Source organism: Pleurodeles waltl, chromosome 7 (assembly GCF_031143425.1).
Source record: "Pleurodeles waltl isolate 20211129_DDA chromosome 7, aPleWal1.hap1.20221129, whole genome shotgun sequence".
In the NCBI taxonomy this organism is placed as follows: domain Eukaryota; kingdom Metazoa; phylum Chordata; class Amphibia; order Caudata; family Salamandridae; genus Pleurodeles; species Pleurodeles waltl.
This window is the reverse complement of record NC_090446.1, coordinates 205322904-205343477: the sequence shown is the minus strand read 5'-3', so window position 1 is coordinate 205343477 and position 20574 is coordinate 205322904. Positions and strand designations below refer to the sequence as shown.

The 20574-nt window shown below is 44.3% G+C and overlaps 1 protein-coding gene across 1 annotated transcript in view; it reads right to left on the bottom strand.

Annotated features, from left to right (window-relative positions):
* Positions 1-20574, bottom strand: part of ANKRD60 (ankyrin repeat domain 60) — a 71501-nt gene that overhangs the window by 33123 nt on the left and 17804 nt on the right. Inside the window, exon 2 of the mRNA XM_069243583.1 lies at positions 5331-5461. Coding sequence (XP_069099684.1) covers positions 5331-5461 — 131 coding nt within the window. The remainder of the gene's footprint in view (positions 1-5330; positions 5462-20574) is intronic.

The window sequence follows — 20574 nt, the reverse complement described above, 5'->3', positions numbered from 1 at the left end:
CCACATGCTGACCCTCCTAGTCCTTCTGGGTTTGCATTGTACTCTCTGGAGGAAGTTTTGGTACCTGACGGTGAGCTCTTCCCCCGACCTAGAGAAAAGGTCACCTTGATGTAGACAGTAGCTCCTTTAGAGTAGGTGTTTGCAGAAACAATAATCTGTGCCACAATGCCAACTGTTAGCCAAGAGACGTATTACAGTACACTGGCTGTAGAGTGCTGGTCCTATATTTGAGATGCAGAGGCGTGCTATGTGAGAGCACATAATTCGGACCCTTAATGATAAGAGGTTAAATGATGATGTAAATGATTATGTATGTTAGACCAGCAGCTCTTGAAGTGGTTTCCCCTGCCATTGTGGCTTCTGACCTCCTGATTTTGATACTGTCCTGAATTTAGTTTTTCGCTGGTTTTAGGGCTCTGGGCACTTTACCAATGCTGACCAGTGCTAAAGTGCAAGTGCTCTCTGTTTAAGTTGTATCGGTAACTGGTTTACCCACGGTTGCCATATTATTAGATCTACTAGTAAGTCCATAATAAAGTGCAGTATGTGCGCCCAGGGCCTGTAACTCAAATGCTACGAGGGCACTGGCAGCACTGATTGGGCCACACACATGAGTAGCCCTGTAAACATGTCTCAGACGTGCCACTGCAGTGTCTCTGTGTGCAGCTTTTACTGCTAGTTCCACCAGACAAGTGCACCCACTTGCCAGGCCCAAACCTTCTCTTTTACTACATGCAAGTCACTCCCCCCTAAGATAGGCCCAAGGCAGCCCCATGGGCAGGGTGCAGTGTATTTTAAAGGTAGGACATAAACTGGTGTGTTTTATATGTCCTGATGGTGAAATACTACTAAATTAGTTGTTCACTATTGAAAGGGCTATCTCTCCCATAGGGTAACATGGGGCTTGCCTTGAAATATCTTTTAAGTGTAATTTCCCCTTGAGATCAGATAGAGATATGGAGTTTGGGGACTCTGAACTCACAATTTGAAAATGCATTTTTGGTGAAGTTATCTTTTAAAGTACAAGTTTGAAAATGCCACTCTTAGAAAGTGGGAATTTTCTTGCTTAACCATTCTCTGCCTCTACCTGTCTGTGGAATACACGTCCGGGTCAGGATGGCAGTTGGGCTGTGTTGTGAATTCACTCTAGACAGTCACACAATGGGAGCAGAGATGTGCCCTGCGCATCCTGATTGGTCTTCCTGGGCTAGAGTGGTGGAAGGAGCTGACACTTGCACCCAAATAAGGATGTGCCTGTCCTTACACAAAGCAATCTCCAACCCCCTGGAGTGTGTCTAGGGTCAGGGCAGTAAAGCAGGATAATGTGAACTACTTGTGCACTACAAAGACATTCCTTTGAAGTTTGCCTACTTCAAAGGCAGAAATGAGTATATGTATTGGACCTCTGGGACAACAACTTTAATACACTTCTGGAATGAGAACATTCTGCCAAGAAGAAGAGTTACATACCATAGGAGGGACTGACCCTCTGCCTGTTGCTTTGTTGTGCTGGGCAGCTGCTTACTGCTTCTGTCCTGGGAGTGAGAGGTCTGGACTTTGCTCTGTACATCCAACTTTCCAATGCTCTCCAAGGGCGTGAACTGAGATTGCCTCCTGTTAGAAGTCTCAGCAACATCAAAGACTTGCCAAGTGGTGCCAACTCCAGGCCCTGGGCCCTTGGAACTGTAAGCTTGTGACCTTAGGAAGAAAATCCATTGACTGACTCGTTGCAGCAGAAAAATTGCTGCAGCGTTTGCTCCAAGGCTGAAAAATTGACGGAGCACCTGTCCTGCGGCTGCAGAATCAACACAGAGCCTGTTTCACTGCGGCTTCAATTTTTCTTTGACCCCCCACCGCAGTAAGGAACCGAGGCTTTGTCCCCGAAAATCAGCGCATCGCCTTTCCTGCAAGGAAAGACTCGACACATCACCTCTCCTGCCAGTAAGGAACCAATGCATCGCCTCTCCTGTGAGGAAAGAATCGATGCATCAACTCTCCTGCCAGTAAGGAACCAACGCATTGCTTTTCTTTTCTGGGCCTCACCTCCCCTGCAGCCTGCATTGTGTTTGTTTTTGACAAAGGTACTTTATACTAAAAAGATACAACCATTGATTCCTATGGATCAAGATTCATTGAAACCTTTTAAAAGTGATATCTTTGCTTGTGTGTGGAATTTTTGTCATTTTGGTCTTGTTTCATTCTGATAAATACTGGATATTTTTGTAAACAGGTGTGGAGTCCTTTTGTAGTGTTTTCACTGTGTTACTGTATGTGTGTGTGCAAATACTTTACACATTGCCTCTGAGATAAGCCTGACTGCTTGTGCAAAGCTACCAAGGGGGTGAGCATGGGTTATCTTAGCTGTGTGACTCCCTTACCCTGACTAGAGTGAGGGTCTGTATGCGGACTGGGTGCAAACCACTGCCGACTAGAGATCCCATTTCTAAATATGTAGATTAGAAGTAACCCACTACTGATCGAAACAACTCTTGATGCTATTCTGTTTTTGTTTACTGATTTTTTTCTGTTTCATGTTAAAGGCATGTCAGGCTGATGGTATTCACTTTCTTTTCCTACCTGCCTGACATTCCCCTATTCCAATGTTGAGCAAACCCCTGTTTGCACTCTGGGTATAATCAGAACAGACCTATTTCACAAAAGACCTGAGCTACTGCTCACTAAGCCCGCCAAGATTCAATTACCCACTTCCCAGAGGATGGCAATATACTTCACTCACACCCTATTCCACACACTCAGCCATTATCACTCATAGTCTGTAACACTCAGTCACATGTAGTGGGCATGGCATGCCTGGGTTTATCTGTGTGTAAAGAAAGGAGATGATGTAGTGACATGATGTGTCTGCGTATGCATGTGCTGAGTCTGCATGCTGTACAAAGCTGAGTGTGAATGGTGTGATAGTGTAATGATGCATGAAAGTACTGAGTGAATTCTAGGGTTGGGGACTTCTGGGGAGAGGATGGAGCCCTCGAAGGACCTATAAGGCTATGGCTGTAACCTAAGAACCAAACATAAAATAAAGACCTGACCGTCCATCAAAATGGCTCACGTTTGTTTTTCTTGAAAACTCTGCCGTCCTACTACCAGTCTCGCTGGTCGCAAACGGGGCGGGGCAGCGCACGAGGGGGGAGCCACATTACATTATATTAAAAAATGTTTACAAAAATACACTTACATTCTCCGCCACTGTGCCATAAAAAAAAACACTTACCTTCTCCGCCGCTGTGCCACGCCGTGCTGCTCCGCTGCTTCGTCACTGGCGTTGCAGGCACAGGCTCCAATCCTGCCCAGCGGCCAATACTGACGCTGCTTTGCCCAGCCAGGGTGCTCCCAGGCAGACTGGGAGCCTGTGCAGACTCTTTCCAGCCTGGCAACTGTGTTGCTGGGCTGGAGAGAGTCTACTGCGCATGTGTGTTTGGCCGGCCGAGATGGCCGGCCAAACACACATGCGCCATGAGGGAGTGCTCTGTGCACTACCCTCAAGTGCTCCTCTCCCCAATGCCCCACCCCTTTTCAAGAAAGCGACATTAAACGCAGTCTATAATCGTTTTCTTGAAAGGTTTTGCAGCTGCTGGAGGGAGGGTGATGCTCCTCCGCCCTAATGGAGGAGCCGGCCCTGCCCACTACAACACGCCCACTCAAGCCCCATTCAAAACCACAATGTAAAATACAAATATGGAGGCAGAAATAAATCAGGCTGGTAAACTACTATGTCTCACACGAGTCACTGGTTGTCACAACTGTTTCACGATTTCTCATTATTTTGTTTTACTGCCGCATGCCGAGAGTCATAAAGTAACTCAAAAGAAGCCAACAAGGCACTATTGTGGCGATACCTAAAATGTCAACAAATGTTGAAAGTAGTAGCACTTGGAATCTGCATACAATGGATACCTTTGGCAGGGTCGCCCCAGTAATGTCAATAATAATTAGCGGAAGGGTACATCAATGGGAAGTAAATAAAGAGATGTTAGGGCTGGGGCCATTTGAAAAAAACCCTTGCCCAGTCTGGAAGTACAAGTGTCCTAACTAACGTCTTTTTTGTGTCAGAAGGGTGGGAATTTCACTGAGGCATGGTTCCACCGTTGCACGTGCAGGGAACCAGACCAACGGCAAGAGGCAGGGACATGCTACAACGTTCCTAGCTGAAGTGTGGCCACATCCGCGAATACCAGGGAGCATGACAGGTAAAAAGTGCACACAAACCCCTGCTCCAAACTGCCCTAATTTATTGTTTTCTCTAGTTCACATTTCACCTGTTCCGGTTTGGAAGCTCTGTGCAATATACTGCGACACAATAGTAAAAGATGTTGTGACTAATAATTTCAATAGTAACTCACGTTCATAAATAAATTCACAGAGAGCATGTACGTTCATACTAAGGCCAAGAGTATATAAACTGTGAACATGTGTAGAAAAAATAGCACTTATTCAAAGATTGCAGGATTCTAAACAGAACATGCATCAGAAGGTTACTAGAGATGGGCAAAACATCGCAAATCGCAAAACAGAAAAAGTAATTCACCCTATTCTCTCAGAATGCCTGTGGAACAAATTTGCCCGTAAAAACTGCCCACATTTCCTCCACAGGATAACCATCGAAATTGGTAGATTTCTGGCATTTTTTGCAGTTCCTGTGGTTCTCCCTGGAAAGTAAAACTTGGTCCAGAATGAATCACATGTACAGTAAAGGGCATGAACTGCCCACTACCTGGGTAGTCAGTTTTTCATCCATGTCAGGCAGAAGCAGATCGTCAAAATGTAATGGATTTACACTGCGATCCACTCTGCTTACAGCAGAATGAAAAAAATGCCCAGGCCTACAGAATATAAAGTGGCAGTAATTGCCCTAAAAGTCTTAGCAAGAATCTTAACAAGTCCATTACTATGTAACAAGCTAGAAAGAAAGAAACAGCCAAGTGCACGAAGATTGTCACAATGGGCATGGTCATGGTGGGGCTTTGAACGTTATGACATTAATCTATGAGAGCGGATCAACAAGAGAGAACAACATGTCAAGGTCAACAATGACAGGATTGCTATAGCAGAGAGCTGAAACTTCATTCAAACAGGTAAAGACATACAGAAAAGGTGCACAGAAGTGCAGCTGCATAGACAAGAGAAAAGGATATAGGTGTGATGTAAAGCTTCAGGGATCGGTAGCAGTCACCCTTCACAATACTAGCACAAATACAATTTTCAAAGGTAGTGTACGCCTTAGAAATAAGGTCATTCATCATTCATCCATCCATCCTTTGCTGTATCTTCACTTTGGTAAGTAATGACCATTTTTAATATGTAATAATCACCTTCATGATGTCCCCTTCGGCAGCAGCTTGGACCAGATCCTTCCATCCATCCTGAGACCAAAGGCGCAGAGTAATAGTACCACCGGGAACAATATCATTGAACTTGAACGTGGACTCATTTGGCATGTCTCCTAGAGAAGAGAAGGTAAAGAGTATTTAGACCTGACATGGAATACACAGCAAGATTACCTTCTTGATGACTGGGCACAATATTTAAACATGTATCTCAGAATTTGATTTGCATCTCATTAAACGCTGCTTTTAGAGATGAGGCACTAAGAAAAACCAAAAACTATTATGTGGAATGCTTCGATTAATCTCAGCCACTATTAATTACTAAGGCTAGTTCTCAGTCCACCATTTTTGCCCATCATGCACCTTTGACAGGAAACAGTCTACCACAACATAGCTCTGGTCCTGCAGGAACAGTAACAGTGCAAACTGAGTTGCCGAATTGCAAGTTCAGGTCACCTATGAATGGGAACACAAGCAACTCCAGACCAGATTCAGCCTAGTTAGGCCTCATCCATTAGATGCAGCTTGTGTCCTAGGGCATAGCGATTGCAGGGCCCATGTCTGGGCATACACCTTGCACCTAGGGCATCACACCGAGGCTTGGGTGGAACTCTTTAATTGATCTCCGCCACTGATCATCACATGAGGCACAACCCAGTCCGTCATTTTATGCCCACCATACTGTCTCGGACAGGTGTCTGCAAAATCCAAATGAGTGTTGGTCCTGCTCTTTGAAGAGCAGTCCAGCTATTAATACCAGACCAGGTCCTCCCTGAGCAGGAACAGAAGCAATTCCAGACTGAGATTAATTTAAGAAGTCCTTCCATCAACTTTATTGATGTACTACTGATGAGGCACTACTGTTTTGCTATTATAGCTACCCTCTTACCCTCTCAAACTTTAATATCTAACGTGTTTTTTTCACCAGGGAAGACATCATACCCATCATTAGTCTCATTTTACTGTGTCCCCTTAAGACTTGTTTTTTCTCTAGGACTGTGCCCACAGTACAGCAACAGGTGCATGCAACCTATGACATCCATTAATATGATACCTTACCACCCACTGATTGAGGTAGATTCACCAAAATGTGACCAGTAGCTGACGTCTCGTCACCTACACAATGAAATGATGGTACTGTTAATTCTGTAACCCACAGCCTCATATTTGCCTGTGAAAGGCTAGAGTAACGGCAAGGAATTACAACTACAAAACTTAAAAATTACTTTTAGATCCTGCTTACTTTGATTTCATGCCACAGACGTATTCAACAAAGACACCAGGAGCAAGGCCAGCGGCAGTAGTATCAACTAGCAGGCAGGGGTTGCGTCTTCCCACCTGATAGATGTCTGTGCTGCAACCGAGGTAAGTGAAATTTAGTGGTAGCCCTGTTGGTGTTATGATGATAGCAGCCCTATGCTTTATGCCACGTATGTAGAAACCAAAGAAAAAAGAGCTTTAGATCTTACTAATAAACTGTCAACTTTTTATTCTGACATGCAAAACCTCATAGCTGTGAAAGATGTCACGCCTCAAGGTCCCATTGATAAAAACGCAGAGGGAGCTCTTAGGAAAAATCCTCTCAAGGAGCAATTTTGCCTATAGAGACAGGCTTGGGTTTTTAGTGCATCGCGGTCCTTTAATAACAACTTTCTAGTGAGAGTATTATTCTGGCCTTTAGGAAATCATGGAGTGCAAGCACCATCATATTCGGAGAGTCAAGCCAAAAGTTGTGTAGCTGCAAGAAGACATCCACTCGTGAGAAAGCGGAAGGAAGAGTTAAGTGGGCTGCCAAGGATTAGAAAAAGGTAGAGCATTTTCTAGTTCTTATGATCTCTAAAACTACTTTTGTGGGGCAAACACAATCATTTCCTCTAAACTGTGCTTAAAGGAGCAGAGTCCATGGTCTGCCAAGGTTTGACCTACAGGAGGACTTTGGTAGCAAAGGCTTCAAAGACAGGAAACACCTTTTCAGAAGGAGAACGATATGTACAAGACAGAGTTCTACTTTCACAAGCAGCTGACTCAACCTTTCCAAAGTAGGATAGGGGGATATTTCAAGGAAAGATCCGAGCAAGTAGAACACTCTACAAGAACATCCTGCATTTCGGACAAAGTCCCAGAGCTTCAACTATACTAGGACAACACACGAGGCAGGGAATCTGGTCAAGGGGAGATCAGAATTTTTTGGGCAATTTTAGAGAGATCAAGTCGGGACTGTTCAGTGGTTGACATTATAAGGAAGCATACAAGATCAAATTCTACATTCTCATCTTCGAGAACATTCGTCTTCCCATCCTAGAAATGTCAGAGCAAAACAAAATAAAAAAACGAGAAGGTATCCAACTACATTACTTCATGCTTCACCAAGAATGGCGATTCACACTTTTTCTGTTCTAGTCAGTCTTGTAGTAAAATTAATTTACCATTTTTTGTGATAGATTTCAAAATGGATACACTCGAGATAACGATCCCCATGTTTGTACCAGACAAGATTCTAACCCACTTGGATTTCCAGGATGGTTATTCTTCAAGTTCCATTTCCCCGTGAACATCAAGATTTGTTCTACTTCCCAATCCTAGGGATCCACTTCCAGATAACAGTGGTTTCATTTGGACTAAAGTTCACACCAAGCACCCACACTCATCTAAATATTATCTCCATTGGTCAGAATTCCCATGAATTACAAGTGATTTGTTCACAGGTACTTCAGCAAGTGGCTAGTCGTGCCTCAAAGATGGAAAGAGTTATCCAAATGGTCTGCCGATAACAGACAAATATGGTTCCTTACTAAGCTGAATTCTCTCTTTTGCCAATACTTCTGGTCTCAGCACCATCACTGAGGAATCACTGCACAGACAGGTAACATCCTTGTCTAACAACTGCCAGAAAACAAGCCTTGTCTTTAAGGTCTGCAGGGCAAAGGCAACTTTGCGAATCAACCCCTGAAAAAAACCTCTTATTAGTGACAGTAAGTTCAGGATGTTTGCTACTTTTGATTACATGGGAGTAGGGATCTCTAAGCATTCATCTTGGAAGAAACGAGTGGACAAACCTACAGTGCCACGTACACAACATGATCAGGCTCTTGTACATTTTAAGAACTGGTTTCATATGCATTGTTTGGCAATTGCTAATTAAAGTGTAAAAATCCAGAGCTGAGACATCTGATGTGTATGGTGCAGTATTATCGAGATCCACCGCTGGCGAGTGCAAACAATTTCCTGAGTGGTCTAGTGAACTTGGGTCCAGATACCCCTTTTATACAGCTGAGACTGCAGCAGGAAGATTGATCAACTGTGAATATCTTACAGTTGGGACCATTCTTAGACTGCATATGATTGTGGGCCACCAAACATGGTGTTTTCTATGGAAACTATGTAAAGAATGTTATGTCCTCTACCGGTTAGCTGATTATTCCATAGTTAAAGCAGGGTTAAAGTTTCTTTGCATACTAAGTTTCAAGTAAATATGAGAAAGGCCAAAATCACCGATGAATGCTGCTACTGTGGATGTAAAGAAATATAAGTTAAGCCCCCTCAGCCCCTTAACCATATTTATTGTGGTCCAAAATCTACAATCCATGGGGCATCGAAAGAATTCACTGCAACAGTTCATGATAAGATAGCAAAATATAATTTAATTGGGAGACTTTTCAGAACCACATTAGGAGAGATCAGAGCGACCTATAACAAGGAAGAATTCAATCTGAGCTGATTAGTAGGTAGGATCTCTTTTGACGTTTCAATGGCCCTGTAGATTGATGCCCTTAAAATCCAATGTTACCAAACAGAATCCTCTGTACGAGCAACAAACTTGTCCTTTGATTAGTACCTACCACACAAATGTAGTAAGGAATGACTATCACTAAAGCTATAACAAATAACGAAGTGTAATACGTGTCTGCTTCTTAATATTGATAAGGGTGATAAGTGTCTACTTCCTCATCCAGACACATGCCATTGAACCCCCAGGCAGCCACCACTAAGCTGCGGCCGGCTAAGCCTGGAATTTCCATGCCATTGTTTCTGAAAGGAACACCACCCCCTGGTCTGTCTTGGTCAGATCTGGTATGTATCGCAAAACTTCCAACTACCCCAGGTAGGAATACTCAGGGTCAGTAAAATAAAAAAACACATTTGCCTGAATTCTCAGACGCTCTTACTATTGCCATCTGTTGATGCACGAGCAGCCTCTTGTTGCAGTAGATGTGAGTAAGTCAACCCCCTCCCTTCCGCCTCTCCTTCCATTGCTCATGCTCCTTTTATTCGAAAGATAAAATAAAGGTAGAAAAAAGTGATACAAGATTCTGATCAACCAAAGGATTTTAACAGGTGCACTGATGATCCACCTCCTTATACATTATATAATGATTAAAAATGAAAAAGACTCTGAGCAATGTCTTATCCAAGAAAACCATCTTGAATAGCAAACATTATGCTTGCAAATTCGATTGTTTTTGCTTTAGGTACATCTCCTTAAGAAATAAATGTGGTCCGGTAATAGCCATGGAACATCCTTATATGACAGCATTTTCAAGGTGACGGTCGCTTATTTCATCTTCTTTTGGTCATTTTAAACCACAGTGACTTAAACTTCTGTTTTTAACTTAGCAGTACCCGCTCTGCCATTTTGCTGCTCGAGTTTCATCGTCACCCTTTGATGCACAGTTTCCTACACTTAGATATATCTTGAGAAGTTGAAAAGTGAATTAAAATGTATGAAAAAGATAACCCTCACGGGGAGAGGGATGAATGGATTGTTATTACTATAAGGTGCACTTCAGCTGTTTTATATTTTTTATTTTGAATACCCTAAAATGTGAATGCTGCATTCCTGTGTTATATATTGTGTGCTCATTTAAAATCCAATGTGATAATTCATAATGTGATAATGTTTTATATGTTGTTAAGGCGAATGCCCACACAATCTATAAAAAAAAAAAAAAACACTCACACAGAAATAACTACATACAGGCACTTTTTCAACATTGAGGGATTACACGTTCCCACAGTCTAGCATACATGGTACTCAGAATCAGGTTCTTGGCTATTGATTTTCAGAGGTGTTTTCCATCATCTCAGATCTACAGCTTGCCTCAAGAGCTTTGCTGGGCTATGCAGGGATTCTGGCTCCCCATCCATACCTATGGATGAGGTGTGTTATGTTTGAAACGACTTCCCAAATAACCTTTCTTTAGGGGGTGGAAGCTCTGTGCTGGTGTCTCAAGGTCATGTCTTCTATCTTTCTTTAATCGCCATGGTACTGCAGGCTATTACGAATGTGTTAACTAGCTAACAGGGCATACATGTTCTGAATTCTATTTCTCCAGCTGGCAGTGGCACAAGAACAGGTCTTCTGGCGACCCAGATGTCTCCCAACTTAGCACTCTTACCAAATCAGGTTTATATTTAGATATGCTTATTGGTAAGAACAGTGAGGCAGTAGGCTTACAACAGCTGTTCTACCCGAGGAGATATCCTTGGGCCATATGTACAAACACATTTTCCCATAGACACAAAATGGGTAAAACCCTTTGCTACATCTGGCCCCTTGTTCTGCCTCTCTGCACTCATATAATGACTACTCAACTCAAGGCTTGGCTCCCAAAAGAAATGTTATGCTGTGGGACTTCAAAGAGTTCCCAGTCTCCGATTTCTGTAGGTGGAATTTGGTATGACCTTAGTGATATCCTTGTTGCTGGTTTAGTGAGCTGTCATTAGGGCTTTTTGAGATCCAGCGGGAAGGAGTGGGCTTTAGTGTTCTTAGGTGTATCTTATGTTTATTCCAGCAACAAGTATTGGAATGGCAACAGTTAAGGGAGCACAGTAACAAACTCTTGCATGTGGAAAACTCAACTTACACTACTCTGATTTAACACTTGGCTTCGCCATTCTCCCACTTGGCTGTAAATGCAGAAACTGCTTTTGATAACAGTGTTTCAATCTGGCCTAGGGGATCATTAAAACGCCAAGAATGATAAGTCAGGGAGAAATTCAGTGTACACATTCTAGTATGAGAACCGTAGAAGTATGAAGATTAGTTGAAATTATAAAAACCTTTTAGTTTGAAGAGAATACTTGTTGCCAATTATTGATGATCACACAAACATTATTATTCCAAAGATAATGATGTGCTTCCAACATACGAGAAGCAAGGTCAGCTCCTCACTTATGGCAAAATGTCTCTAAGTATAACCTAATAAAGGGTCTAAATTGCTTGAAGACGACGTTTTGAGCAAAAGCCACTGAGTCATAATAGGGCATCATAGGCAATCCTACCTGCAGCCATATCAGCCTTAAGAGGGAGCAGTGGGGCCATGGAGGAGCCCTGCTAACCAGATTAGAAATTCATTTTCAATTGGCTCCAGCATGATACCATTAGTGGTATTCCGAGACCTTGGCTGTCTGTCACAGACTGGTATCTGCTCCTTCATTAAGACAGTACATTTCAAATTGTTTGTTATACATCATTTCTGCAGATCCACAGTGGGCAGCAGGGCCATCTTAGTGGCAGTCTGCACTCTCTGGAACTCACTTCAGGAATTCTTTCATTTTTTAATGATCATCCAGTAAAAAGCAGCTACTTTAAGATCTGACTTTCCCTTCTCCAGCTCATCTTTTCTTGAAGTTTGGGCCCTTGGTACAATGCCAAAAGACCTTTCACTGTAATGATCAAATTCGTAAATTCATAAGGTATTATAGATTGAAAATTCAAACAAAGTTATTTTGTATGGCATTGCCCAAAAAAAGGGATTATAGATCCAATCGATGTAATGCTTTTCTCTTAAAGTAAATGGGCCAATGGGTTGCCCACAATTCTTTACTCCATTTCTTATCAGTGGAAATTAAATGCACGTATTACAGTTAAACAATTTAATGAGTCTATGAACAGCCCTTATTGCTTAAAATGCAATGCACACCAGGCACTCTTTGCATAGTAACAATATGTCAGTATCGGCTGGGAGCAAGTTGCAACCTTATACAATGACAGGACATGATGCTCATATCAAGGAGCTGTAGCTCAGATTAAGGAGTTGTGAAAGGGGAAGGTGTCTTCGAGGATGTTCAGTGCAACACAATAGTGTATTTCCCTGCTCCCTGCATACTGCCAAAGGGAACATTAATCAAGCCTTATTTTGTAACAATGGGCCAGGCGTACGAAAATGCAATTTTGCATTTCTTAAATAGCTACTTCAAAGAAATCGTTATGTACAAAGATACCAATTTCCTAACAGCGATTCATACAAAGTAGGAATCGCTATTAGGAAATCGGTTTTAAGAAATCCCATTGCATTTTAGTCTATGGGCCGGTTTTGCATTTCCTAAACAGCAATTTCTTATTAAGAAATCTCTGTTTAGGAAATGCAAAACCAGGGAAAGCAATGGGGAAAGGACCCCCCCTTGGTGCACCCCAAAAATAGGGGTGCACCTGTAGAGCACACATATGCCTAAGGGGCATGTGTGTGCACTATTGCAATTTAAAAAACACACCTTGGGGTGAGTTTTTTTTTTCTTGCACCCGGTTACCACCAACTTGAAGTCGGTGGTAATTGCATCTCCCAAATGCCCAAATCCCATTTTGAAATGTACAGTACATCAGAATAGGAAATGCAAATAGGAAATCCCTATTTGCATTTCCTATTCTGTGAATCGCAAATTGCGATCTCTACAGGGTAGAAATCGCAATTTGCGATTCCTTAAAGGACTCTGTACATTAGAAAAAGCCAGTTTGCATTTCTTAACCACTTGAAATACCGATTTGGACTGTTAAGAAATGCATACAGGCTTCGTACATCTGGCCCTTAGTGACAGCATAACCAGAGGGCTCCTATGGTGACCACCACCTTCCGAGTAATCCTTTCCTGAACTTTCCTGTGATCGCCTAATACATTGCGGGTGTGGTAGTCTTCTCTTGATTTAATTGGATACTTAGAATATTCCACCTGAAACCAATGATGATTAGGTGGAAAGTTCAGGACTGGAGACAGTGTCATAAAGACCTGCAGTGAGGGGGGTCTTTCCACAAGAATATATATATATATATATATATATATATATATATATATATATATATATATATATATATATATATATATATATATCTCCCTAACCTCCCTTCTCTCTTCCTCCCCCCGCCCCCGGGTGCTTTGTAGGATGGAGCAGACTAGGACTGGGTATAGTAGGCTAGGGAAAGGAGAAGGGTCAGTGACTTGGTAAGGAAGGCTCTATGAGCTTTATGTGCAGCAGGGTGGGATCATCCCCTCAAGCCTGGTGTCTTGGGCTAGGCTTGGGTAGGGATGATGCAACGTCGTGTGCAGCTTCAGGTGGGGTACTAGCTGCCATTGTGGCCTGCTTGCCGCCTTGGGGATGGTCTAGGGGGAGGGAGGGTGTGGAATAAAAAACCATCATGCTGCCTATGGCAGCACTGAGGAGGACCCCGCAGAGCAGACATGGATTACAGGCTTCAGCTGGGGAGGTGGAGACTGGGGAAACGGAGAGTGCGGCCATGTGGTGATACGGAGGCAGTGGGGTATTTTTCAGCAGTGGTCGTGCCAACCACGCTGATGCAGGGAGGCACGCATGTATAGCGGGGAATGCCTTGGGGGGACAATTGGCACATGGTCAGGCGGCAGGGACAGCCGGTACCCAAGGGACATGAAAAAAGAAGAGGAGAATCTCTGGGCGGGGAGAAGAGCATAGGCAGTGGCATTATGAGACATGTAGTCTCGGTGGTGGGTGGCGAAGGGCGGGCACAAAGGCCGGTGGGGCTGGGACTGGGCCAGACATCAAAGTGGAAGGGGGTTGATCTGGAAGCCAAGATACAGAAGCAATGATACCTTCTGAAGGAACCTAGGAGAGATGGGAGCAGTTGTACTAGGGAAGGGCGGCCTTGTGGAAACAGGGCCACTTACATAAAAAGGTCAAAGACATGCAGGATGTGCTGGGAGCAAGGGCATAGGACCAGGGAACGCCAGGGCAGGTGGGGGCAGTGGCTCTGAGTGCTGGACATGGAGGATGAACGAGCAGGGACAGCAGGAGCTGGTGCAGCCATGGGGCCAATCATGAAAGAGGCTTTGCAGGTCAGTGCATCCTGGAGAGAGTGGCAGCAACAATGCCAATGAGTGAGATTGGTGAAAGGCTGGTGACGCCAACGGTGTAGAAAGCAGCCGTAGAACGCTAGTCTGAAGAGATGCAAAGGTCTTCGGGGGGCCTCCCTACGCCATTAGCTCAGGCACAAGTGGCACACACATTGCTGACCAGTATGAATGAACAGGAGTTGCCTATGAAAAGGGGTACTATGAATGCATGACCGGGTGCACATGACTGGGACACCTATGGTGCGGATGAGTTGGTGTTGGATTACGAGGAGGGTAGTGATAAACAGGAGGAAGGCGAGGTGAGAGATGATGATGGTGCAGGCACATGGTTGCAGCAGGAGCCGAAGGACGGTGAGGGTGTCCTATACATGAAGGGTGATGTTGGTGTTTTTCAGAGGTTAAGATTGGACTACAGAGGCACCAAAGGTAAGCAGCCCGGAAGTTCCGGGGGACACCACAAGGAGACGGGCAACGGTGACAGATTGCCTATAGGTACAGAGGAATGGTAGTCAGTATAGAACAGAGGGGACATGGTAGTGGGCAGGAGGAGCTGCAAGCCTGTTGCTGTGGGAAACGGGGCCATTGACAGCATAGTAGAAAAAGACTGGGAGACACGGTCAGCTCATCTGATGGCTCAGAAGAGTGGGAAGGCAAGCAATAAAGAAAATCTAGGTGAGGTTACAGGTGCCAATAAATCAGTGGCAGCCAAAGAGGGGGAAGAGAACAAGGGTGAGGCTCGGTATAGGACGAAGCACCCATATAGGAGTTTGGCGATGCCACGGGGTCCCATATATCTGAAAAGACGAAAAACAGGATTGGGAAGCACAAGTATGTGTTTTTTTTCAAATTACTACAAAGGGGCATTTAGCCTAAGGGGGGCTAAAAGGACGAGTTCTGAGAACTGGCCCGTCGGCCCAGGGAGCTCATAATCATGGAAAACTGGATGTCAGGATTTTGAATATACACCAGTATTTATTGTGAAAAGCATTTACACAGAGGGATAGCACTGCTGAAACACATGGCTATTATCCGGAAAGCACAGATGCATTTTGGGGACTATATCAGCCTCAATCCGGACAAACCATGGGGAGATGTGGACTCAGAACTGTGGTTGCAATGTATGTCTTCCACCAAACTGCCAGCTACTACTCACAAGGCAAGTGTCCTCCCCATCACTTAGCAGCCTTTCAAGTACAGGGAATGTTCACAAAGGTCCAGGACCCAACGTGAAGGCATGCTGGCACTTTAATAAAGGTTTATGCTCGAGACAGTTGTGCAAATGCAAGCATAAGTACTTCATGTGAGGGGAGACATTGCATTACACAATGTTTCACCCTGGCCAGCCCTGCGGAGCAATGGTAGGAGCAACGAGGGAGGGGACAGTAGACCCCAGCTGGTCACAAGGGCTGCTCTACCAGTTAGGATGAGGAAACTGTTCCAATGTCTACATGCATACCCGGACAGGGAGATAGCTTTGAGACTGCAATGGGGCTTTACAGAGGGCTTTGTTTGGGATACCAAGGGCCATCTGGATGCAGGTGGGTGGATAACTTGCAATCGGCAGAGGCCTTGCCAAATGTTGTGGCAGCTAAACTGAAAATGGAGATTGAGGAGGAGAGAATCGTGGGCCCCTTCTATGACTGGGCCATGCCAGAATTGATTACCTAGCGCCTAGGTGTGGTTCCCCAAGAAAACAGAAGGGGGTTTCAGAATGATACATCACTTAGTCTGTCTGAAGGGGGTTTGGTGAACTATTTAATTGCAACTGAGGACATGAAGGTAGTTTACCCTCCTGTAGATGATGCTTTGAGGCTGCTGTACCAGTGTGAGACAGGGAGGAGTTTGCCAAATGTGACATCAAATCCACTTTTCAGCTCCTGTCTATACACCGGGCGGGCTTCTCCTTGTTGAGTATGCAATTTGGTGGGCCAATGTATGTGGACAGAGTTCTGCCAATGGGATGTGCCATAACTTGTGCAGTGTTTGAGACATTTAGCAGTTTTTTGCACTGAATTGTTTTGAAAGAGAAGTCGTATAAAGAGGTGTCTCTTTATTTGGATGATTTCTTATTGTTGGCAGGAGGAACACTAGTGAGTGCCTAAGGGAGCAGCAGCAGTTTGAGTACTTGTCGAAGGAAGTAGGTGTCCCTTCAGCCCTAGAGAAAACTGAAGGCCTGAGTATGGTTCTGACATTTTTGGGCTTTGAACTGGGTACACAGGAGTTGTTGGCAAGGTTGCCATATGGCAAAGTTCGGGACATATGACAATTTTAAGATGCTACGGACAGGGTTCTGCTGATGGGCTGTACCACATCTTGTGCACTGTTTGAGGTGTTTAGCACTTTTCTGCAGTGGGTTTTTTCAAAGAGGAGCGGCCATAGGGAGATGTCTCATTATTTCAATGATTTCTTGTTTGTTGGCAGGAGGAAGCGTCTAAAGGAGTTACAGCAGTTTGAGAACTTGCCAAGAGAAGTAGGTGTCACTTTAGCCCCGGAGAAAACTGAAGACCCAACTACGGTTCTGACATTTTTGGGCATTGAACTGGATTCACAGGAGCTGGTGGCAAGGGTGCTGCTAGGCAAAGTCCGGGAAATACAGCAATTTTTTAGATGGAGGATTTTGTTTGAGATATTTGGAATTTAGAAAGTTACATAAGCTGTTGGGTTTCCTGAATTTTGCATGTAAGGTGGTAAGAGGTGGCAGGACTTTTTCAGAAGGCTCAGCATGGCTATATCTGGGGTGATTTTGCCCCATTCATTGACTGTACAAGCTGATCTATGTATCTGGAGGACGTTTTTGAAGTATTTCAATAGGGTATCTATGTTGTTTCTAGGAGACAACACGATTTGGCAGGTGCAAATCTTTTTAGATGCGGCTTGAACTCATGATTTGGGCCTTTTGTGGGAAGGGAGGTGGAGTGCTGAGAAATGGCCTGAACATTGATTGAGTCAAGGGAGAAACATTTTTGGATTTTTTTCCGCTGGTCATAGCACTGGTGTTGTGGGATGTGGAGCTCGACAAAAGGACAGTGATATGTAATGTGGACAACATGACAGTTGTGGAACTGGTGAACAAGCAGAAGGCCGTGACCTTCGGTTGCTGCGATTGTTGCGGCATTTTATGTTGCATTTCTTACAGATGAACACGGTTTTCAGGGCGAAGCATATGCCGGGGTGAACATTGATATAGAAGACTCCTTATCTCATTCACAGTGGCAAAGATTTTTTATTCTGGCAAAGGGAGAGGAGGACAGGAAGACGCAGCTCACACAAGACATTTGGGCATAGTGAAGTAAGAGTGATTGACCTGGTGGAGAGATCATTAGCGGAGTCGACAAGAAGTTATCAGCGAGCATGGAGGAAAGTTAAGAGTTCTGAGTGAATTTCACAGAGGGAGGCACTTCAGGAGTGTGGAACAGAGAATGGAGTCATCAGTTTAATTTTGTATTTAACTGGAAAAAGGTTATCTCCCACAACCTCAGCAAGCAAACTGGCTGGTCTTTTCCTTTTATGGCAAGTTGAACTGGGGGCATTGATCCAGCGCAAGGTGAGATACTGAGGGTGAGGTAAGGAGCATGGCTTGGGTTCAACGATGAGGGAGCCCATGGCATTTGTTTTGTTGCAAAGCATTTTGAAGGTGTTGTTGGTTTGTTATAACGATCTTTTGGAAGTTACTATTTTCAGACAAGGAATGCTGTGGATGGTTTTTGGCACAATTAGGGTTTCAGAGTTACTTGGATCAGCAAGAAATTCAGGATTACTGCATGACAAAGTGTGTCTGGAATAGAGGCAGTCAAGGATCTGGTTGAGGAGCTCGAAGACAGATCATGCAGTGAACAGCAGTTGGGTGTGTCTCCAGGAAGGGGGTAGGAAGGACATGTGCCTGATGAGGGAGTGGAGGAATTTTCAGTCGTGGCCAGGTCACAGCCAGGAAAATATATTTAGCCATAAGAGATGGAAGAGGGTTGCGACTTTCCATTTGCTGGCAGTGTTCAGCATGGTGTTATGAAAAGCAGGGGTGGACCCGGGCAGGCTCGGTATGCATTTATTTAGGATTGGTTCGGACACGGCTACGGCACAGCTGGGGGTGGGACTGGGGCCAGATCCGGAGGATAGGTAGATGGGAATCTAGATGCTGTGAGCACTCCATGAGGAAGTAGATGTATCTTAGTTGACTTTTAGGGAGGGCGTGGTGCGTGACCACCTACTAATGCCTTGTTTTTCACCGTAGAGTGTGTGAGCGGCCCCTGGAGGAGTAAGTTGCTGACATGGATAGTGGGACATTCTTTTGAGCACAGGGCAGCTAAGTATGTTGATCAGCAGTTTTATGAGTGGAGCCTTGGACCACCCAGGAGTAGGCATGAGGTAATACAGGGGCTTGGGGACGAGCGGGATGCCATGGGGCAACCTACTGCCTTTTTTTGCGAGTCTGGTTCCTCAGAGAGATTGCCCTTATACACTTGAGCACAAGGAGCTCAGGTATGGGGACTTCAGGAGGTGAAAGGCTGGTACACCTTGAGAATTGTTTGCAGAACAAGAGGTTTTGCTAGGATTCTGATGTATTGAAGAAGTTGACGTTATGTTAAAGTTATATTGAAGTTAACAAGCAGTACCACAAACATTTCCTAATAAAGTGGCCTTTTACCCCTCACGATGGGTATGGTGGGTGATTAGTTCATGATGAAGGGACCTGGAGAGAGCGACAGGCAAAGCCAGTCTCCCAGAGAGATACTTCGTGGGATGAAGCAGACCAGGACAGAGGATAGGCAAGGGAGAGAGGAAGAAGCGGGTGTTAGGGAAAGATATTTAAGGAACAGGAAGGTCAGGTGTCAGCCTCTTGCTGACTCCTTCACCATTGGCTGACAGGGAAAGCTTCAAACCGAGCCACCCACCCACCGTGATTATTCAAGGAGTAGGAGTGGAGGCTTTTACTTATGCCACAGTAGGATTATGGATCAGTGCATATGGTAGTTTGGAAGCATGAAGAATAAGATGCGGGCGTATCCACCCCTCAAGGGGGAGGAGTGGGACGAGGGAGGGGAAGACTGTTTGGGGTTTTAGAACAGGACAAAGAACCTTCGTTGGAGGATATATCTGGTAGAGACTGGGGGAATGTAAAGAGGACGCTGAAAGAAACGTGAAGGAATTAGTTTGGGGTATGAGGACTTGGGGTAAGGTTGATATATGTTGAGAAGTGTTTGGGGGTGAAAGGGGTTTTGTCAGGATTTTGATTTATTTAGGTTGACGTTATGTTAAAAGTGGTAATCAAATTAGCAACCAGTACTACAAACCTGTCCTAATAAAGTGGCCTTTTACGCTTCTTGATGAGTATGGTGTGTGACTATTTCACAATAAAGGGAAACCTCATTGTTAGACCTAACTGCAGTAGGATGGCCTTCCCCCAAACTTTCTGCATACCTTCTCCACTTTTGTGACCTAATTTTTGCTGGCTTTAGGACTCTGGCCACTTTACCACTACTAACCAGTGCTAAAGTGCTTGTGCTCTCTCCTTAAAACATTGTCATATTGGCTTATCCCCAATTGACATATTTATTTTACTTATAAGTCTCAAGTAAACTGCACTACATTAACCCAGGGCCTGTAAATTAAAATATTACTTGTGGGCCTGCAGCACTGATTGTGCCATCCACGTAAGTAGCCATTGAACCCTGTCTCGGTCTGCCATTTTAGAGCCTATGTGTGCAGTTTTGAACTACCATGTGGACCTGGAAAAGTAATCCTTTTGCCAGGCCCAAACCTTTGATTTTATATATGTCACCCTAAGGTAGGCCCTGAACAACCCAGAGGGCAGGTGCAATGTATTTAAAAGGCAGGACATGTACTTTAAAATTTTACAAAGGTTTAGCTTTGGGTTAGCGTTACTTTTTTAACACTAAACCTTTTTGGGGATTCACAAACCAACGCAAATTGGTATTTGCGTTGGTTTGTGTGGAAAAGTATCACAAAGCAGAGCAAAGTGCTGCTTTGCATTACTTGGCATCAATGTGGCGTTACAAGGATGGTACATGGGCGTTCCCATGCTACCACCTATGTTTTGTGACGCTAAATCTAATTTACTAACATCAGTGGACAGAGTTTAGCATAAAAAATTAACGCCTTTTGAAAGCAGG